At 42.7% G+C, this 21,170-nt stretch overlaps 1 protein-coding gene across 1 annotated transcript in view; it reads right to left on the bottom strand.

Moving 5' to 3' along the window:
• Nucleotides 1–1,780: 1,780 nt before the first annotated feature.
• Nucleotides 1,781–21,170, bottom strand: part of GPR19 (G protein-coupled receptor 19) — a 37,193-nt gene continuing 17,803 nt past the window's right edge. Inside the window, exon 2 of the mRNA XM_044995954.1 lies at nucleotides 1,781–3,106. Within this exon, the coding sequence (XP_044851889.1) occupies nucleotides 1,837–3,084 (1,248 nt within the window). The 5' untranslated portion in view covers nucleotides 3,085–3,106 and the 3' untranslated portion in view covers nucleotides 1,781–1,836. The remainder of the gene's footprint in view (nucleotides 3,107–21,170) is intronic.

A 21,170-nucleotide genomic window follows, 5' to 3' on the forward strand; every position in this document is an offset into this window, starting at 1 on the left:
AATGCAGAGTTGTTATACCTGAAGTACTACAAGCTACACTGAGTGCCTTTGCAGACATTATAACACTCCTGAAGTGGACACAGGGCCGACAACACAACCTATATAGCTCAAGTATCTCAACAGTGTCATATTTGCTGGGGAGCCAGCAAGTCTGTTTAGAGCAGGGAATGGGGAACAAAGAAATGTGGGTTCTATTTCCAGTTTTGCCAATTACTCACTGTCAGTAACTTCAAATGTATTCTGTGCCTTAGCTTCCCCGACTTGTAAAAGGAGGATAATATTTGTAAGCCTCTTGTGCAAAGCATTTTTGCATCCTTGGATGAAAGGTGCTGTAGACGTGTGTATTATTATAATAGGGCTATGGAAGCTGATACTCTTATATATGATGAAGGATGCAGAACATGCTCACCTGTTTTTCATCACTGTGAGTGACAAATATGCAGAGGCCATTTAAAATGTGCACTAAAATGTCAGGGGAGTCAAGTTCAGTCCTGGGCTTCATGATCCTGGGAAAACTATTCAGAAAGCATGTGTGTGTGTATGTGTGTGTGTGTGTATCAGGATGGGCAGAAGCATGTTGCATCATTCTCTAGTGACATCCTCTGATCCTCGAAGTCTCATTGGCCCTGACCTGTTATTCATCCCTCTTCCTCTTTCTTTGGTAGTAGGGAGTCAAGACTTGACAGAGAGAGGGAAAGGGTTTCTAAGGCATCAGAACAACTCCTTTCCCACTCAGAGTGTGTACAAAGCTTTTAGGACATCACACACTTATAAAACATATTTGGGTGATGGAATTTGGTTTTAAAACACCTCCAGTGAACACCAGGGATGCTTGGCTCTGGCAATTTAATCTCTCTAATAATAATTTGCATTACGGTAGGACCTAGAGACTCCAGTTAGGGATTGTGCAAGGTGCTGCACAAAGATGTAGTAAAAACCCACACTCTGGCCCCGCCTCCTCCCCCAAATTTATTGCACTAATATGCAGTGAATTTCTGTTTTTAGTTTCGGTTTTACTTATTCAAAACCTTGATCCAAATGGTAGTTCCCCTCGGCCACATGGTGCTTGAGCCCAGATCCACAAGTAACTTTACACATGTGAGCAGTTCCATTGAACTCAGTGAGACAAGTCACATGTGCAAAGTCACTCACCCATGTAAGTGTTTGAAGGATGCAGACCTTGGTTTGCCTTTCTTTCATAGACCAACATGTGGGTGTGCGGTGGGGGGAAATGTCTGATAGAAATATTAAGAAGCCAATGCACCCAAGACAAAAGAGAGATTTTCTTAGGCATGAAAAGCAACAGGAGGCCTTTAGATACAGGCAGGAGGATATTCAAAAGCATTTAGCACTGGGCTAACTCTACTCTTGAAGTCAGTGTGAGTTTTATCATTACCTTCCATGGGAGCAAAGTTAAGCTAAGCTGAACACTTCCGAAGATCTCACCCACAAGATTTTCACAAAGAGAAAAAACACACTCCAACAACATCTCATTAGAATAGTAACCAAAAAGTAGTCTAGATGGACTTGGGTGGCTTTACACATTTATACAGAGTGGTCAACATGCGGTAGTAAAAAGCAGTTTTTATTTTATTTACATGTAGATAGTATGAGATTTTTGAAAAGACTGTTCATGGTTGTAGGATAATTGTTCCAAAAAGCAGAATGTAACTAAAATTAAAAAAAATACTGTATACAAGAAAATCAATGGATTTAATAAAATAAAGCATATTTTGTCTCCATTTAAATTGTATGCAAAAATATTTAAATATATGTCTGTTCAAAAAAGAGATCAAGCTCTTTGATCTAGTGGTGCATAATAATTATTCAAATCAATTAGACAAATGTATTTGGTGGGTTCGAATTAATAGGCCAAGCAAGCTTTTTTTCCTTTGCTTCTCTGTCAAATGAATCATAGATTGAGTCTTTGGTTACAGTTTTGGCTGGTGCAGGGATTTCTGAGATTCCAACATAATTTTTTTTGGCTATCCTTGAACTGGTGGTGATGGTGTATGCATTGCTTCGGTAGCATTTCATGGAGGACATGCAAAATGTTTCTTTCATCCCTTTTCTGAAGTTTGCATTATACACTGAGTACAGGGTGGGCTTAGAGGCTGATGAACTAAAGGATATCCAAGTGATAGCCATGAAAACCAAAGAACTCTTTCTGTAGTCTGTCTCCTGTGGGTGCCACAGCTGCACCACGTAAAAAGGGAGCCATGATAGCAGAAATACTAAATTTAACATCAGGAACATCTTGATGGTTTTCACTTTTGTCCTTGGTACTATATTCATGGTCCGCCTGACTGTTCTGCCATCGGTTCCTATCCTCCAAATGTATTTGATGACCTTTTGGTAAAATAGGATGATGAAAATGGATGGAATCAAAAAACTCACCAAAAGATGGATGATGCTATAGACAGCTCCATCCCAAGAATACGGGAGAAAAAAGTTGCAATGGTTGTCCCAACTGGAGCCATAGAAAAAGAAAGCTGGGGACACAAAAGCAGCATCAAAGATCCAAGATGCTGCAATCATTTTCTTGGCTTTTTCTCTGGACACTTTGAAACTCAAAGGATAGACAATTGTGTAGAACCTATCTACGCAGATAGACAGCAGCACGTAGATCTGAACACCAGGGGTGAGATATTGAAAATATCTCACTAGCTTGCACATAATGCTCCCAAGTGTCCACCTGCCAGACATAAACTGGAGCAGCACAAACGGAGCACTCGTCATGCTAATGAGGAGATCGGCGCAAGCCATGGAGACCACAAAGTAGTTGGTGGTAGACTGAGTCCTCCTGCTCCGGTGGATCACTAAACAAACGAGGGAATTTCCAAAGACAGAGAACAGCCATAATGCTCCAAAAACCACGCTGGCTACTACTATTTCCCCTGGTCTCAGTTCATACTGCAAGACAGTACTGTTCCTCTCTGCTCTGTGTTCCTTGGATAAATCTGTCATCTCATGGCTTGCCAGAGACATAGAGGTTTCAGAGTGGCTGTCGTTCTGGAGTGGTAGCAGTACTGTTGGGATAACAAAAGAACCTTTGCTATTATCCATACCATAGGCAAACATCATAGTCACGTTTTCCTCTTGAGTTCTGAATGGAGACAGAAGCAGGAACATTATTGTTAAAAGGGGGAGAGAAATATATGATTAACAAATAATAAATTTTGCTTTGGGATATTATTATGAAAAGTAAACAAATAGCCAACATGTTTGAATATAAGAAACACCTGTTTATAATCTAGTCCACAGTTCCCTGACAACCTGGATACATATATGTGTGTGTGTGTGTGTGTTTGTGTGTATATATTGTGTGATGCTGAGCATTGCAATGCCTAAGTCACTTTGTGGAGCTGGGTGTGGGTGACTGAGAGGAGCGAGTGGTGGAAATATGGTTGTGTGTGTGGTGGGTGACTGGTTGTAGTGGAAACTAGGTGAGTGAGTTGTGGTGGTGGGGCTGGATTAGTGGGGTGAGTAAATGGTAGTGTGGAAGGTTACTGAGAGTATCAGTGAGGTTATTGAATGGTGGGGTGACAGAGAGACAGAGTGAGACCTAATGCCACTGTGCACCATTTCCTTCAGCAACTGGAGAACCATATCCTGGAATAAACCACCCTGGAGAATGCTGCCAGCTTCACCTGCTTCACCCATCTTCAGTTATCTGCCTCTCCTTCCCCAGTCACCTCATCTGAGGATTAACCGCTAAGATAAATGTGAATTAAAAATATGTGTACCAGCTACATAACTTTATAAATAGGGGATGGGGAAGAATACAGTAGAAGAAAGTCTGTTCATGAAAGATAGAGAGTTGGTGAAAAGCTGGGAGGTGAGGGGGACCCAGCTGTTAGGTTTAGTCTCATGCTCTGATTATCCTGATTTGTCTCTGCCTATTGCTTTTTTATTAGACAGGAAATATAGTCAACTTCTGAGGATTGTGTGCTCTGGAGGGATCTTTGTGCAGGGGTCAGCACTACCATGTTGCGCGATGGACACTTGACAAAATTACCAGATTTAGTGATGGACATTGGTGGGGGGCAGAAGGGGGCTCTGGGCTGAAGCAGGAGGTTGGAGTGTGGGAGGGGGTACAGGCTCTGGGCTGGGGGTGTGGGTTCTGGGGTAGGGCCAGAAATGAGGGGTTCAGGGTGTGGGAGGGGGCTCCAGGCTGAAGCAGGGGATTGGGGGGGTATGAGGTTTCCAGTTGGGGGTGCAGGCTCTTGGGTGGGGCTAGGGATGAGAGGTTTGGGGTGCAGGAGGGTGCTCCAGGCTGGGATCAAGGGGTTTGGAGGGTGGGAGGGGGGTTGGGGCTCAGGATGGGATCAGGGGTGCACGCTCCAGGCGGCGCTTACCTCAAGCAGTTCCCGGAAGCAGCAGCATGCCCCCTCTCCGGCGCCTACACAGAGGGGCAGCCAGGCAGCTCCCATTGGCCACGGTTCCTGGCCAATGGGCTGGGAGACACAGAGTCAGCTGTCAGGGAAGGGGGATGGAGGCAGCAGGTAGAGCCACCTGGCCATGCCTCTGCCAGCAACAGCAGGGACAGGGAGCCACTTGTGGGAAGTTGCCTGAGGTAAGCGTCCCCACGGATCTCAAAATTTTTACCATGGACATTTGTGTCTGTGTATGGGCATGTTGCCAACCCCTGTCTTTGTGCAAGGGCTGACATCTTGGCCAGCACCATAGATCTGCCGAGTTGAAAGCATGAGTCTTTATAGGAGTCAGGCTCTCAAGCTGGGGGCTGTAGCAGGAGGATACATGTGCAGTGACACATGGATGTAGAGTGAAATTCTGAAGATGTGCACTGACATTCTTGGAATAAGAATTCTGAATATTAAAACAAGCACCTGACAGTCCTGCAGCACCGTCCACCCCAGCAATTTATGCTCAGTTGTGTCCTCTGACTCTGCCTAAGAGAGAATGAGTGAGAGAATATACTTGTGTCTACTTTAGATGCACTGTAAAAATAAATCATGTAGGTTCATAACCGGGTTATAAACTGCTACAGTGAACTGTTGAATGTAGTGATCAGTTCACCACTTAAAAGCTGAGACTTCTTGGGCAGCCCACAGCTATTTCATAGAGAAGCTCTTGTCTGGCTCTGGGAATAAGTGGAAATGTTTTGGCTGGCTTTGAGATATGTGAAATTATTTTCTGTGTATTTTGGAGGCCACACTATAAATTGACACACTGGTTTCCAATGGTCAGAATTGATTGTTTTGGAACAATCTGCAATATGAGTACAGATGCATGGCTCAGTTTAGCAATGTCAAAGACTTATTATCTTTTTCTACGCTCACATGGCTCCATCTGTTTCCCTACTGGAGCTCTGCAAAGACCCTCATTTTCTCTAATTTCATAGCAATCCTGCCCATTAAGATGTGTCATAGCCTTCATGCCTCTAATGAAGGCTGGATGGAATTCCCTAGCAAACCCATCAGTCAAAAAAGGAAAGTGTAAGATTGGAAAGTGCATAGAGTAGTGATCATGTGAGGGGTTGAGTGCCCTAGAATTGCATTGACTTTAGTAGGATTTGTGAGCTCTCGGCATCTTGCAAGATGGGACTCTAGGTCTTCTACTGAGCAATGCAGAACACTCTCACTATGTCATTTCATGCCACGGAAATGCAGCCATCTCTGGGTCAAACGACGCATTTATTCTTTCCCAGCTACAGTACGCAGTTTTTAGGAAAGGAATGAAGCATGACTTCTCCAATTGAAACTACAGAGGAAATTTAGCTAGACAGAATGTAGTTGCCCAATTTGATATCTGGACAGGAAAATGGTGCCAACCCACCTAATCTTGGAAAAATGTGCTGTGAAATCTTTCATGACTAGGCCTGAGTTTTACATCAAAAGTTTCAAAAGTTTGTCCTTTTGAAATCAAGGATCCTAGTTGCAGATCTATTTTTGTTTATCCTTCCATTTAGTTTAAACCGAATGAGCTCATGATCACTTGAATCTAGGTTGTCTCCTACATCCAGTTTTCCTCTGAGGTCCTCACTACTCACCAATACCAAATCTAAAATGGCCTCACCTCTTGTTGCTTCGGTGACTATTTGGTGAAGAAATCTGTCAGCTATCACATCCAGGAAAATCTGGGGCCTACTATTATAGGTAGCGTTTCTCCTCCAATCTATATCTGGGAAGTTGAAGTCTCCCTCAATCACACAATTTCCAGTAGTATTTATTTAATTAAAAATACTAAAGAGGTCTCTATGCATGTCCAAATCAGATCCTGGGGCTCTGTAGCATACCCCAACACAAGCCCAAGGGTGTAGTTTTCTTCCCCAAAGTGATTTTGGCTTAAACAGACTCTATTATCCATTCCATCACTTCTAATTTCATTACAGCCTACCTCATCAATATACAATAATATTCCACCACCTTTCCTTTTATTTCTGTCTCACCTGAACTGCATATACCCTTCAAATCCTGTACTCCAGTCATGACTATTGTTCCACCAGGTTTTTGTTATCCTATAATATCTGGTTTCAGTTCCTGCCCCAGTAGTTCTAGTTCCTCCATTCTGTTACTCGGGCTCCTTGCAAGGTGTACAAACATCTTAATTGTTGCTGCTTGGCTTCACCCAAATTCCTTGCCCAATTAGATACAGTCATTCTACTGCCAATATCACCTACCTGACCATTAGCTTCATTGGTATTGGCACTATCTTTCCTCTTAATGGTCATTCTCCTACCCACTGCTGTTCCTTTCTCCATTGCTGTATCCTTTTTTACTTGATTTTCCTCTCTCTCAATGTTAAAATCAGGTGTGGTGATTACATGAGCATTCTCAACCGTCTCCCCCAAGTTCCTAGTTTAAAGCTCTTTTAATCAGCTGTGCCAACCTCCATCCTAGAAGTCTATTTCCCTCCCTACTCAGGTGAGTCCATCCCAGGAGAACAGTTCTCTGTCCATGAATACCTCCCAGTGGTCAAACATCCCAAAGCCCTCCTTATAGCACCATTGCCTGAGGCATCTGTTGATCATCATAATCTTGTCTCGCCTTTGCCCTCCTCCTCTAGGGATAGGTAGAATCCCACTAAAGATCACTTGAGCATCCATTTTTTTAAGCATCTTCCCCAGCCTGGCATAGTCTCCCTTGATACATTCCAGTGAGAATCTAGCTGTGTCATTTGTTCCCATGTGAGGGGGAATCAGTGGAGTCTTTCCTGCTTCCGTTAGGTTCTTCTTCAGCCTCAGGACCACATCCCATATCTTAGTTCTCGCCAGACAGCACACCCTTCTGTTCTCCGGAACAGCTCTGGTGACAGGCCTGTCTGTTCTTAATAGGGAGTCCCCAGTCACGTAGACTGGCCTTTTCCTGGTGTTGCTGCGATTCTCTGGACTTCCTTCTGTTCTTTCTGGCTGTAAGTCCTCTTGTCATTTTATACTCCCTTGAAATCTTCTGAGAGTCATTCTGTATCCTCCTGGGGCTCTGAACTCTGGGTATCTCCACTGGCTCTTCCCCTGTTCTTATAGGACTGGCCGCTCTTCTCTTCTTCCTTGCTCTCCCACCTTCAGTTACTGCCTGCTGTGCCCCTTCTTCTTTCTCCAACTCAGCAAACCTGTTCCTGAACTCTCTTTCTCCTTCGCTAGACGGTCTTTTCCTCTGCCTGGTTCTTGTAGTCACATGCTTCTACTGGCCACTTTCCTCACCCAGCAGTCTCCCCTCTGAATTCTTCAGTCCAGCTTGCATCTGCGAGTCTCAACTTTTTTCCCTTCAGCCTCCTCTTGCCTTCCCTCCATCATCTGCTCAAATCTCCTTCGAAACTCAACCATAGTTTCCACCTGCATCTCCAAACTGCAGATCTTCTCTTACATCAGTTCCATCAGGTGGCACTTCATGCCATCAAAGCTTTTTTTCAGGTACACGCTCCAGGATAATTTACATCACACAGCTTCCATATCCAGTCATCTTCATTGTGTCTTCCATTGCTTGGGTCTCTACCACTGTTGCCTCTGTGTCCGTCATAATCTTCCTGCCTAAGCTCCTGCCAAGCAAAAAAACCAACCTAAAACCACCCCCCGCCAAAAAACACCAACCCAAAACTGGAACACCACATGCCCCCCATTCCAACCCCCCCTGGTTTACAGCTGTTTACTGGCTCTTGTGCTGCTGGCTAACTGTTTGGATGCCTTTATAGGACCCCTAATCAGGGATGCCCCATCCCCTAATCAGGGCTCTGCCTCTCTAGCAACACACTGTCCCCTACCAGTCTCTACAAATTGAACAGGAAAAACAAAAGAAAAAGAATACCACCCCCACCCAAAAAAACCCAGAAAAACACATGACACCCACACAAACTCATACTCTGCCCCTAAAGGAGCAGGGGCTAGCCTCCTCTCTTCCCCTCCAAGAGAACGCAAACTCTCTTGTTTACAGCTCTGCTTTCTGGCTACGCATTTGTGGCTGTTGCTTTAGCATTGGAAAAACAAAAGTGGCTCTAATGGAAATGATAATAATAATATTTTATATTTATCTAACACTGAAGGATCCCAAATCATGTCAAAAGCTCTATAGCCATCACCAGTGAAAGGCAGCCACTTCTGGGATGGATAGCAAGCAGCTGGTATAAAGCACACACTAATAGCAAGAGGGGGAAATGTTGAACATCCAGGCAAGCCTGTACTCTTCTGAATAGTTCAATGGGATCTCTCAAGTTCATGGAGGACAGATAAGACCTGTGGCCAATCGGAGCTGCTGGGTGCTCAGCACTTTTGAAATTCACGTCACTTATCTTGGTACCTAAATATGGTTTAGTATCCTGACTCTAGCAATCCATTTGTGGAGATCTTGAAACTAGAGGCCAAGATCTTATCTGAAAGTCCCTTATGTAGTAAATAACGTGGTACCCAGTTTTATCACCAGGATGACAGGCTAATTCAATGTGCTATTTAAATCTTGTATGGTGCTTAGGCATTAAGGTGACGGGAACCTTAAAACCCCCCAACCCTAAGACAGAAACACAATTGATCTTGTCAGAGTGTGAACCTGACCTTCAAGGGAGTCTAGATATTCCAAAGTTGATGCTTCAACTACTGCGCCATCCGCTCTAGCTATAATCTCAGAACTCTCTATTATTATCATCTCTCTGAATCAAAGACACACCCACCCATTCACCCCAGGAAGTAGCATCCCTGTAGGATGGCAGCTTACAGTTCTAGAAACTGGCATTCATTTAATGGATTAAAAGCTGGCTAGCAGATAGGTCTCAATGTAATTGTGAATGGGGAATCATCACTGAACTGGTGTTTCTAGTGGGGTCCCGCAGGTATTGATTCTTGGCCCTATGCTATTTAATATTTTTATTAATGACATAGAAGAAAACATAAAATTATCACTGCTAAAGTTTGCAGATGATATAAAAAATGGGGAGTGGTAATTAATGAAGAAGAGAAGTCACTGATATAGTGCATTCTGGATTGCTTGGCAAGCTGGGTGCAATCAAACAATATGCATTTTATATATGGCCAAATGTAAATGTATATGTGTAGGAACAAAGAATATAGGCCATACTTCCATGACGGTGGACTCTATCCTGTAATTTATGACTCTGAAAAGATTTGGATGTCAGAGTGGATAATCAGCTGAATATGAGCTCCCAGTGCAACATTGTGGCCAAAAGAGTTAATACAATCTCTGGATGTATAAGCAGGGGAATCTTGAGTAGAAGTAGAAAGATTATTTATCTCTGCATTTGGCACCGATGTGGTCACTGCTGGAGTAATCAGTCCAGTTCTGATGCCCACAATTCAAGGAAGATGTTGATAAATTGAAGAAGATTCAAAGAAGAGCCATGAGAATAATTAAAGGATTAGAAAACATGTATTCTAATGATAGACCCAAGGAGCTTAATCTGATGGCTGGAAGTTGAAGCTAGACAAACTGAGATTGGAAAAGAGGTGTAAATTTTTAACAGTGAAAGTAATTAAATATTTGAACAGTTTATCAAGTGTCTTGGTGGATTCTCCATCACTTGCAATTTTAAAATCAAGATTGGATGTTTTTCTAAAAAAATCTGCTCTAGGAATTATTTTGGGGAAGTTCTATGGCTTGTGTTATACAGGAGGTCAGACCAGATTATCACAGTGGTCCCCTTTGGTCTTGGAATAGATCAACCTATGAATCTATGAAAGAGACAAGGTGGGTGAGTTAATATCTTTTATTGGACTGACTTGTGTTAGTGAAAAGGCAAGTTTTCGAGCTACACAGAGCTCGTTTTCAGGTCTGGGAAAGGTACTCCTAGTGTCACAGCTAAATACAAGATGGAACAGATTGTTTAGCATAAGTAGTTAACACATATTGTAAGAGACCATTCAGGGTGAAGTGGCCAGTTAACACCTTTGCAGACATAGGACAAAAAGGGGATTAGTGGATTACAGATTGTTGTAGTAAGCCTGTGACATTATCTGATTAAAATATGACCATGCAAATCATTGTTGCTACCACTGTTGTATACTAGCAACGAATCTTATACAAAGTGTGCCAAGAAGGTGTCAATAGAAAGGGTTAAGCGGCTCGCAGGCTAAATGACCCAGAGTCAACCTTTAGAGACATGTTAGAAAAGTATGTGAATGATAATTAGGGCCATTCCATGTTAGATAGGCTAGAAATGGGGTCAGCAAACTATGGCACATGTGCCAAAGGTGGCACGCGAGCTGATTTTCAGTGGCACTCTGCTGCTGGCTTGGGGTTCTGTCCTCCAGCCCCCTGTCAGCTGGGGTCCCGGCTGCTGGCCCCCTGCCAGCCGGGGTCCCGGCTGCCGTCACCGGGGGCTCCACTACTGGCCTGGGGTCCCGGGTGCTGGCCCCACTCAGCTCGCTGCTGGTCTGGGGTTCTGGCTGCTGGCCCCTTGCCAGCCGGAGTCCTGGCCACCGGCCCTGCTCAGCCCACTGCTGGCCTGGGATACCAGCCACCAGCCCCCTGCCAGACAGGGTCCTGGCTGCCAGCCCCGCTAGGCCCGCTGCCGACCTGGGGTACTGGCCACCAGCCCCTTGCCAGCTGGGGTCCCGTCCAGAGGCCCTGCTCAGCCCACTGCTGGCCTGGGGTCCTGGCCTCACCCTGGTGCTCTGCAGCCGCCCCCAGCTGTGGGCCACTGGCCCCAGTCTGGGGCACTGAGGGATGCAGATGGGGCAAGAAGGGGTGCAGCTCAGCACCTCCACCTTAAAAATTGTTCCAGCGCCACTGGGATATTTTTAAGTCCTGATTTGCTGCTTTACCACGCCACATGGGACAGTGCACTGGGTTTGATGTTGTGCGTGCCGTCTGTCGCAATTTTCCCCCCCGCTGTGAGTTGAGCAGTACATTTGACAAAATGTCAGCTCCTAGAAAAGCAAAGTTAGATGTCCGTTTATTTCAGCCTCTTTGGACACACACATTTGGATTTATTCAAAAGAAAGACTGCTGTTTGTGCTTTCTGTTGTGAAAGTGTTTGTCGCACATCAAGTGTTCGACGACATTTTGAAATGAAGCACGAGAAAACCTTTCTTGATGAAGCAGACAAGACTGAATCAATCAAAAAGGCAGTAGCAGGATATGAGAAGCAAAGCAGTGTTTTTAAATTCTTAAGTGTAAGTAAAAATCAAGCTACAGAAGGAAGTTACAAGATTGCACAGTGCACCTCAAAAAACGGAAAGCCGTTTACAGATGGGGAATATATAAAAGAAGTTTTTCTCAGCAGTTTGGAGGTTTTGTTCAGTGATTTGCCAACTAAAGATACGATTGTATCTAGAATAAAGAAATGCCCATCTCTGCCAGAACAGTTGAGAGACCCATAAGGCAGAAAACATTAATGAAAAGCAGACGACTGCATTAAAAGACACAACAGTGTTTAGCGTTGCAGTTGATGAGAGCGTGGATATAAATGACATTCCACGTTTGGCAGCTGTCACAAGATATTGTGCTTTCAATGAAATCCCAGAGGAACTTTGTTGCCTAAAACCCCTGCATGGCACAATAAAGGGGGAAGATATAGTGGAAAGTTTTGTAAACCATTTTGAAGAACGACGAGTTGACAAAATATTTTGTGTGACAACAGATGGTGCTCTTGCCATGGTCGGAAAACAGAAGGGATTTGTACGGTTACTTGAAGATCAAATTGGCTGCCCGACAGTCAAATTTCACTGTATCATCCATCAAGAAAACCTGTCTGCTAAAATTTCTAATGCAGAGCTTAATAATGTGATGAATACAGTGGTGCAAATTGTGAATTTCCTTGTTGCTCGATCTGCTTTGACTCACAGACAGTTTCAAGCACTGCTAGAAGAGATGGACAGTGCTTATAACGACATCCCACTTCACAGCAACATTCGGTGGCTAAGTCGTGGCAAGGTTTTGGTGCACTTTGTAAACTGTTTTGATGCAATCAAGGTCTTTTTGTCAGAAAAAGCACAAAACTACCCCGAACTGGATGATGACAAATGGCTGTGTAAGCTCGTGTTTCTAACTGACATCACCGCTCAGCTAAACAAACTCAACCTCTTTCTCCAGGGTGCAGGGCAAACGGTTCTGGATCTTTATGAAGCCTGGAAGGCATTCGTTGTAAAACTAGCAGTTTTTTCTTGGGATATTTGAACTTCGACTTCCCGCTACTTCCAACACATACAAGAGCTATCGATATGTTGCACTGTCAGTGTCAATGAGATTGGAATGTACATGGCAAGAACTGGAATCAGAATTATCTGACCAATTTCAAGATTTCCAGCGATTTGGCTGAATGCTTTCTTTTCTAATTAAACCTGAAAATTTCAACGAAAAAGACTTGGATTTGTCTGTATTTCAGTGGATGGGTGTTAAAGATTTCAAAATGCAGCTCATTCAGTTACAAAGCTCAGAATTGTGGATATCAAAGTTTGTGGATCTACGGAGCGCACTTGAAGCTACCGAGGGAGATCATGGGGCCTCTATTCTGACCTGCTGGACGTCCCTGCCAGTGAAATGTAACTGTTTGAAGAAAATTGCGTTTGCAATGCTTTCAGCATTTGGATCCACATACCTGTGTGAAAAGGTATTTTCACACATGAAATCTGTCCTCTGTCCCTCTCGGAGCTGGTTAACAACTGATCACTCAGAAGCCTGTGTGCAGCTTAAAGTATCCAAATACGGGCCAGACATTGGAAAACTCATCAAGGAAAAGCAAGGGCAAGGATCACACTAAACTGATAAGATCTGCATTTTAATTTAATTTTAAATGAAGCTTCTTAAACATTTTAATAACCTTATTTACTTTACATACAACAATAGTTTAGTTATATAATATAGACTTATAGCGCGAGACCTTCTAAAAACATTAAAATGTATTACTGGCACGTGAAACCTTAAATTACAGTGAATAAATGAAGACTTGGGACACCACTTCTGAAAGGTTGCCGATCCCTGGGCTAGAACTTTGAAATGAAAACCTGTATTCTTAGAGAATTAGAGGTGATACTAATTGTATGTGTGTACTTATATCTTGTTAGATGTTAGCCATGTAAACAGACAGTTCCTGTCTGTCACTGTATCTATTGATTCAGAAATCAAAAAGGAATATTAACATTTAGATGAATCTTGGGTGAAATAATGTCATTGTCTATATGTCTCTTTAAAGTTTGTGATAAAGTGCCAGGGGATAAATTGCCTTATGTTAATTGGTGTAGCTAATTACTGGTGATGCTTAGGAAATAGGGCTACTTCAAAGTCTCCATGATTATGTATTGTTTGCCTAAGGACTCTGAGCTGGCAAGAGAAGCCTGGAACTGTATAATGATGTCTTGGCTCCTGATCCTTGTTATTTCAGATCTGCTTGATGCTTCATGCAGAGGAAGCTTAAGTCATAAGACTATGATCTCCAGTCCTATCTGTATCACCCTGAATATGAACATTGGACTATAACCTACGGACTAATTCTGAAAGAACTCTTTGCAACTACAAAGCTCACCATCTCTACTATGAATCTGATCTCAGAACTGTACTCATGTCTGTATGTATATTCATCTTTTAACCAATACTCTCTCTCTTTTCTTTTTTAATAAATTTTAGTTTAGTTAATAAGAATTGGCTGTAATCAAGTATTTGGGTAAGATCTGAGATATTCCTTAACCTGGGAGGTAATGTGTCCGATCCTTTGGGATTGGTAGAACTTTCTTATATGATTAATAAGATTTTCAGTACTCCTCATCGTATTTGACTTGGGTGTCTGGGTGGAGCCCTGAGGCTGGGTTGCTTTAAGGGAACTGTGTTGTTGGCTTCTGGGTAACCCATAAGGTAATATAGAAGCTGTTTTGTGCTGGCTTGGTAAATCTAAGTATTGGACTATCCACCAGCTTTGGGGATTGTTTGCCCCATTCTTTTCAGTTAAGCCTAATTGAGTAACCTCAGTTGGGCTCCCCAGGGCCCTGGACACAAAGCCATAAACCCAGTGTCTTTATTAAGTCCATGATTTTTTGTGTCTAGCAGAATTATGAATTGAAGACCCCAGGCTTGTCTGTTAAAAGTGTTGTGCAGGTTTCCTTTGAGAACAAGGTCTTCAGAGGTCAGATATAGAGTGATGTATGAAAAGTGTTTGCTCATGGGTGATATAGTGTTTTATCATTTTTCTGCGTGAGTTCATTCACGAGCATAGTGATTATCAGATTTCACCCACATAATTGTTATTGGGGCATTTAGTGCACCGGATGAGGTACACCACATATGGTGATTGGCATGTGTAGGACCCATGAATCTTGAAAAGTGTGTGCTGGGGGGTATTGATCATCATAGCAGTGGAGATATGTCTGTAGGGTTTACATCTGTTGTTTTAGCAGGGTCTGGTGCCTCTTTGAGTTGGTGGGTCCTGGTCTGTGGGGAGCTTACTTCTGATGATGAGCTTGGAGAGGTTGGGGTGTTGTTTGAAGGTCAGAGATGGGGGGTTCAGGAGAGATTTTTTTCAGGATGTGGTCTCCATCAAGTATGGCTTATAATTGTTTACTGATACCCCATAGGGGTTCCATTGTGGGGTGGTCAGTGGCAACTAGAGATGTGCGGTCAGAGGTGTTTTTTTTCTTCTGTATTGAAGTAGGTTCTCTGAGGGCATTTCGGTGGCCTGTTCCATGGTGAGGTGTCCTTGTTTGGTGAAAGTCATTTTAAGTTTGTTTAGGTGTGAAGCCTGGACTTTCTCCTTGGAGCATATTCTGTGGTCTGTGAGTGCCTGTCTGTAGATAACAGATTTCTTGGTGTGTTTGGGGTGATTACAAATCCAGTAACTACCTGAGACACACCAAGAAATCTGTTATCACTCCACCAGCAGGATGTCTAGCATGGTTACAGTGCAATTATGCATTTACTGTCATGATTAGAAACATGGTTTTCTGAGTTCTGTTGACATTTGAGGCAGCTAAAATTTCATGTATTGACTCAATAAGGAAACCTATTTTAATTCATGCTATAAATTGTCCTTTAGTGACTCATGCAAAGGCATGACTCATTTTTCTTTCCTTTTTTCTTTTTTAGAATTAAAATGCTAATCAAATCAATTAAGAGACTGATCAGTATATGATAGTTGCATGAAATCTGAGCACTGAGTGAGGTTTCGTTAATACATTGATGTTTGTATTCAAAGTATTATCTTACCTTCTCCAAAGTATTATCAGGAGTGTACAATAGCAAGTATATTCTGCAAAGCATTGTCTTCCCATTACAAAGAATGCACTGGACGTTCATTTATCAAAGTAACAATAATTTTATGTAATACTGAATAGCCAGTTAATCAGTACAAGTTACTGGGCATACAAATGTCACTTGACACATGTTGATGCTACTTAGCATTTCTATTTAGCTTTTTTTTGGATGGCAAAAAGTTACCCAGGGAAGCCAGACTGTCCTGTGTGGCACAGGAATTCAAAATATCCTGCTTTTGTAATCACATTAATACCAGGCTGGTTTCTGTCCCTGCTGCTAGCACGGTACCAATGAGCATGCATAGTGACCAGCTGTGCTACTGCTAGTAAGGCTGGCCTGCACCTGACATCTCCCCAGATATGCAAGAAAGCTCTGAAGAGCTCCAATTTTGAGGTGAGATGCTGTCTGTCTCCCTGTGACAAGGTATACCTAACCCACACCAGTCCCAAAAGGGTTAACTATGCTTGGCAACCCTTCGACTCTGTTGTGCGTGCTCAACCCGGTGGCAGAGCATAAAAGGAAGCAGCCCAACCTACTCCTGGCAGGTTGCTGAAGGGGGAGGATGCAGACTGCAGGCTCTCTCCAGGGAGTTGCTGCAGGCCTGGGTTACAGAGCCACGGCACACAGAGCTCCAGACAGACTCCAGGCTGCCTGGTGAATCCAGAGAAGGGACCACACCAGCAGGAGCTACACCACTTGAGGGCCCCAGAAACACGGGGGAACCGTGGAGCCTCACTGAGGGAGAAGGGGTAGGAAGCAGCCTAGGGGACATAGACTTTTCTCCAGTGAGTGAACCAGGGAACTAGTCAGCGTGTTTCGGGAGGATCCTTGCTGACTCAGTGGTGAGCACCCCACCACCGCCAGGGCCCTGGGCTGGGTCTCGGAGGAGCAGGGAAGGCCCGAGTCCCCCTACCCTGGACGCCACATACCCCAATTGGTGCTCCACTTCCCCAACGGGCCCCTTGGTCACACAATTCAACAGAAGTAGGTTACTTTATTGACTCTGGCCATTAGATCACACTGCCCTGAGTGGAAGAGCTGCTTTATTGATTCTGGCCATTAGGCTCTGATGCCCTGAGATGAAGAGCCGCCCTTACTGACTCTAGCCATTAGGCTATACTGCCATGTTTTATAGACAGGGTCATGAACACAGGTCTTAACTGGCTGCTATACAGTTTTTTCCCCCTTCTTCTCACCATACATGACCCGGAACATCGGACGGAGTGTACCTACCCCATGGCACTCCCTATGTCTTACAGTGGAAGTGGAAAATGACCCTCCCACACACACACTTCACGTACAAATTAAAAGAACAAATCAAATCAAATAGGGATCAAACTTGCAGCCTCTGTACTATTGCTTCCAACCCTGACACATTCAAGCTGGCTGAGATATGCACCAAATTTAGCTAACGATGCAGTGAAGATTGTCTGATGCCAGCAGCAGGTCTGCTCTGACTATTGTGCATGCATGATGTACCATTCTAGCGGTGGTAAAAGTTCCTAGTACGATCTCGCCAGGCACATAGCCATTTTCTTTTATAGTGGATTTAGTGGTGGTGAAAGGAACTGGATGAGCAGCTGTGGACACAGAAATAATGTCTCTATTCCCAGTACGGATACAGCAAAGGCAGCAGCATAGGAAGCTTCCACATACTGCCCTGCTGATATGCCTCAACGTTGCACCAGAAGGAATCTCTCTCAATATGAGCCCGTATGTCCTAAGCCCTTCTGAAGAGACTGCCCACAAAAGCATCTGGGTTAATATTGAATGCAAAGATGGTTCGTAATGGGAACACTTTTCCACCAGGAAATGGATTGTAACTACCAGCCCATTTCACACAGGAAAATACTCAGCCAGAGGCTGGTAACAACTTCCACGTACTCCTGAGATGGGCTGGAAGAAAACACTAGAGAGTATACAAATGGGTGCATTTTACATCTGCATTTGAGGCATCAGCCTAGACCAGGAGTAGTCAACAGGTGGACCACGGGCCAAATCCAGACCACCAGAAACTTTTGAACGGACCCTGAAATCTGTTTTTTACTTATTATTATTATCATTATTGTTGTTGTTTTTTAATTGTTTTCTCCGGAGTCTAGACCTTGACTATACCTTGACCAAGAAATTTGGACCTCCACAAAAAATAATTGACTACCCCTGGCCTAGACTGCAGGGGAAATCAAATATAAACTAAGCAGATGGTCTTCAGCACCAGGTAAAGATGTGCTGCAGTATTCTTCACTCAACACCACCAGTGACTAAACATTATACTGCAGTTTAAACTGTCCATCGCATCTCCCCCCTTTTTAATTTTCTTTTCTGCATTTTTACAATTTAAAAACTATAAAACTTTTTCTTCAAATTAATTTTTAATTTCAACATGCCTCCATCTATTACTCAGCCTTAAATCGCACTGTTGTTTTTTAACTATACTGCCACTTGGTGACTAGACAAGTCTTTTATTGGCAGTGGCTTTGTCTGGCAGGTTTGGAATAGGTGAATCTTCTCCTTGTTCTTCATCTGCAATTTGCAGAGTTTGCTCAGTTAATTATACAGTCTCTGAAACAAACTGTTGAACTCCCCAGTTTGTCTCAATAGTGTATGATCTGGGTGAGGAATTTTTTTTTTTTTTACTTCACAACAGCTGGAGTGCTCCAGCCTTTTCCTCCATCCAGTTTGACACAAACATGGTCACCAGGTTCCAGACGTCAGTTACAAATGTGTTCTTAAGCTCTTTTTGCCTTTTGATCTTATTTGGCTATTCTTCTGATGTCTGGGCCTCTTTGTGGCTGGAATCTTTTACAGGGCTGGAAATGGGTCCTGAATAGCCTTCCTATCAGGAGTTGGGCTGAGCTATAAATGGTAGCAATTAATGGTGTTGATCTATACCTCATAAGAACTAGGAATGGATCTTCCTGCTTCAGTATTTTCTTGGCTGTCTGTACAGCTCTCTCAGTCTCTCCATTTGCTTATGGGTAATACAGGCAGCTAGTGATGTGTTCAAAATAATATTTTGTTTGGAATTACTTAAATTCAGCTGCGGTGAATTGTGCATTGTCCGTTACTAGTTGTCCTGGAATACCAAAATGTGCTACTGTGCTCTTTAATTGCTCAATAATACTGAGACATATTGCATCTTTCAAATATATTATTTAAAAATATATAAAAAATAATCCACTGCAAGTAGGTAATGTCCTCTGAATTCACGAAAAACTGCTGTTAGCCTCTTCCAGGATCTGTCTGGTAGAAGTGTTGTCATTAAAGGCTCTTTGCATTGTGCTGGTGTGTTAGCTCTGCAATATTCACAGAAGGATACTATATTTTGTCATGTTCTTACTGATTCCAGGCCATCACACTGACTGATTGGCCTGTTCATGGCATTTAGTTGGTCCTTGATATCCTTCATGGCTTAGGTCTAGAATTTCTCCTCTCAAAGAACTGGGGATGACAGTGCAATCACCTTGAATCTTTAGTCCATTGAACTTATTTAATTATCCTCATACAGCATGGCCATAGTATTGCCATGGCCATAATATTCTTTAGATACTTGGGAGAGACAGAGTGGGTGAAGTAGTATCTTTTAATGGACCAACTTCTGTTGGAGACTGAGACAAACTTTTGAGCTTACACAGAGCTGTTCCTCGGATCTCGGAAAAGTACTCAGAGTGTCACACAGCTAAATACAATGTTGAACAGATAGTTTGGGATAAGTAGTTGGCACATATACTAAGGCAGTGGTTCTCAACCAGGGGTATATGTATCCCTGGGGCTACTCCGAGGTCTTCCAGGGGGTACATCAACTTATCTAGATATTTACCTAGTCTTACAACAGACTAGATAAATAGCACTAGTGAAGTCAGTACAAACGAAAATTTCATAGACAGTGACCTGTTTATACTGCTTTATACACTATACACTGAAATGTAAGTACAATATTTATATTCCAGTTGATTTATTTTATAATTATGTGGTAAAAAAGAGTGAGGTTGCAATTTTTCAGTAACAGTGTGCTGTGACACTTGTGTATTTTTATGTCTGATTTTGTAAACAAGTAGTTTTTAAGTGAGGTGAAATTTGGGGGTACACAAGAAAATCCGACTTCTGAAAGGGGTACAGTAATTTGTTAAGGCTGAGAGCCACTGTTCTAAGGGATCAGTTGGAAGACAAAAAGGGGGGTTAGTGGGTTACACATTGTTGTAATGAGCCTTAAAACCAGTGTCTCTGTTCAGTCCGTGATTTTTTTAGTTTCTAGCAAAATACGAATTTAAGCTCCCAGACTCATCTTTTGAAAGTGTTGTGCAGGTTTCCTTTGAGGATGAGGACTGATAGGTCAGATATAGAGTGATCACTTTGTAAAAAGTGTTCACCCACAGGTGATGTGGTATTTTTGTCTTTTATCATTTTCCTGCGTGAGTTCATTCGAGAGCATAGTGATTGTCAGGTTTCACCCACGTAGATGTTATAGGGACATTTAGTGCACTGGATGAGGTACACTACATGTTGTGATGGGCATGTGTAGGACCCATGAATTTTGAAATGTGTTGTGTAGATACGGCTACATATCTCACTGTAGCAGTGGAGATATGTCTGCAGAGTTTGCATCCATTGTTCTGGCAGGGGGTCTGGTGCTGCTTTGAGTTGGTATGTCCTGGTCAGTGGGGTAGGTTGGGAGCATAAATTCATAACTTTGCTAGACACTAAAAATCATGGTCTTAATATGATTTATGACTTATTACAATAATATGTAACCCACAACTCCCCCTTTTAGTCCTACAATTACAAGGGTGTTAACAGGCTGCTTCATCTTGAATTGTCCCTTCGAATCTGTGCTAACTATTTATGCTAACCCTGCTGTTCAACCTTGTATTTAGCTGTGATACCATGAGTCCCTTTCCCAGACCTGCAGAAGAGCTCTGTGTAAGCTCAGAAACTTGTCTCTCATCAACAGAAGTTGGTACAATAAAAGATATTACCTCACCCACCTTGTCTCTAATATCCTGGAGCCGACACAGCTACAACAACACTGCAAAGAATGTTAGGTACTTGGGACATCCTGCTTAAATGTAACTAAAAGCTTCTGCTTATATGCCAAGGTTGCTTTTTGTAGCAGATATAGTCTCCTACCTGACACTGCTCTGTAAGCTTCCACAGCCATCCATGTAAACTAGGGCTGTCAAGCGACTAAAAAAATTAATCGTGATTAATCATGCAATTAAAAAAAATAATTGTGCGATTAATCGCGTGATTAATTGTGCTGTTAAACAATAATAGAATATCATTTATATAAATATTTTTGGATGTCTTCCACATTTTCAAATATATTGATTTCAATTATAACACAGAATACAAAATGTTCAGTTCTCACTTTATATTTATTTTTTATTATAAATATTTGCACTGTAAAAATAAAAGAAATAGTATTTTTCAGTTCACCTAATACAAGTACTGTAGTGCAATCTCTTTATCGTGAAAGCTGAACTTACAAATGTAAAATTATGTACAAAAAATAACTGCATTCAAAAA

Source organism: Mauremys mutica, chromosome 1 (assembly GCF_020497125.1).
Source record: "Mauremys mutica isolate MM-2020 ecotype Southern chromosome 1, ASM2049712v1, whole genome shotgun sequence".
Lineage (NCBI taxonomy): Eukaryota > Metazoa > Chordata > Testudines > Geoemydidae > Mauremys > Mauremys mutica.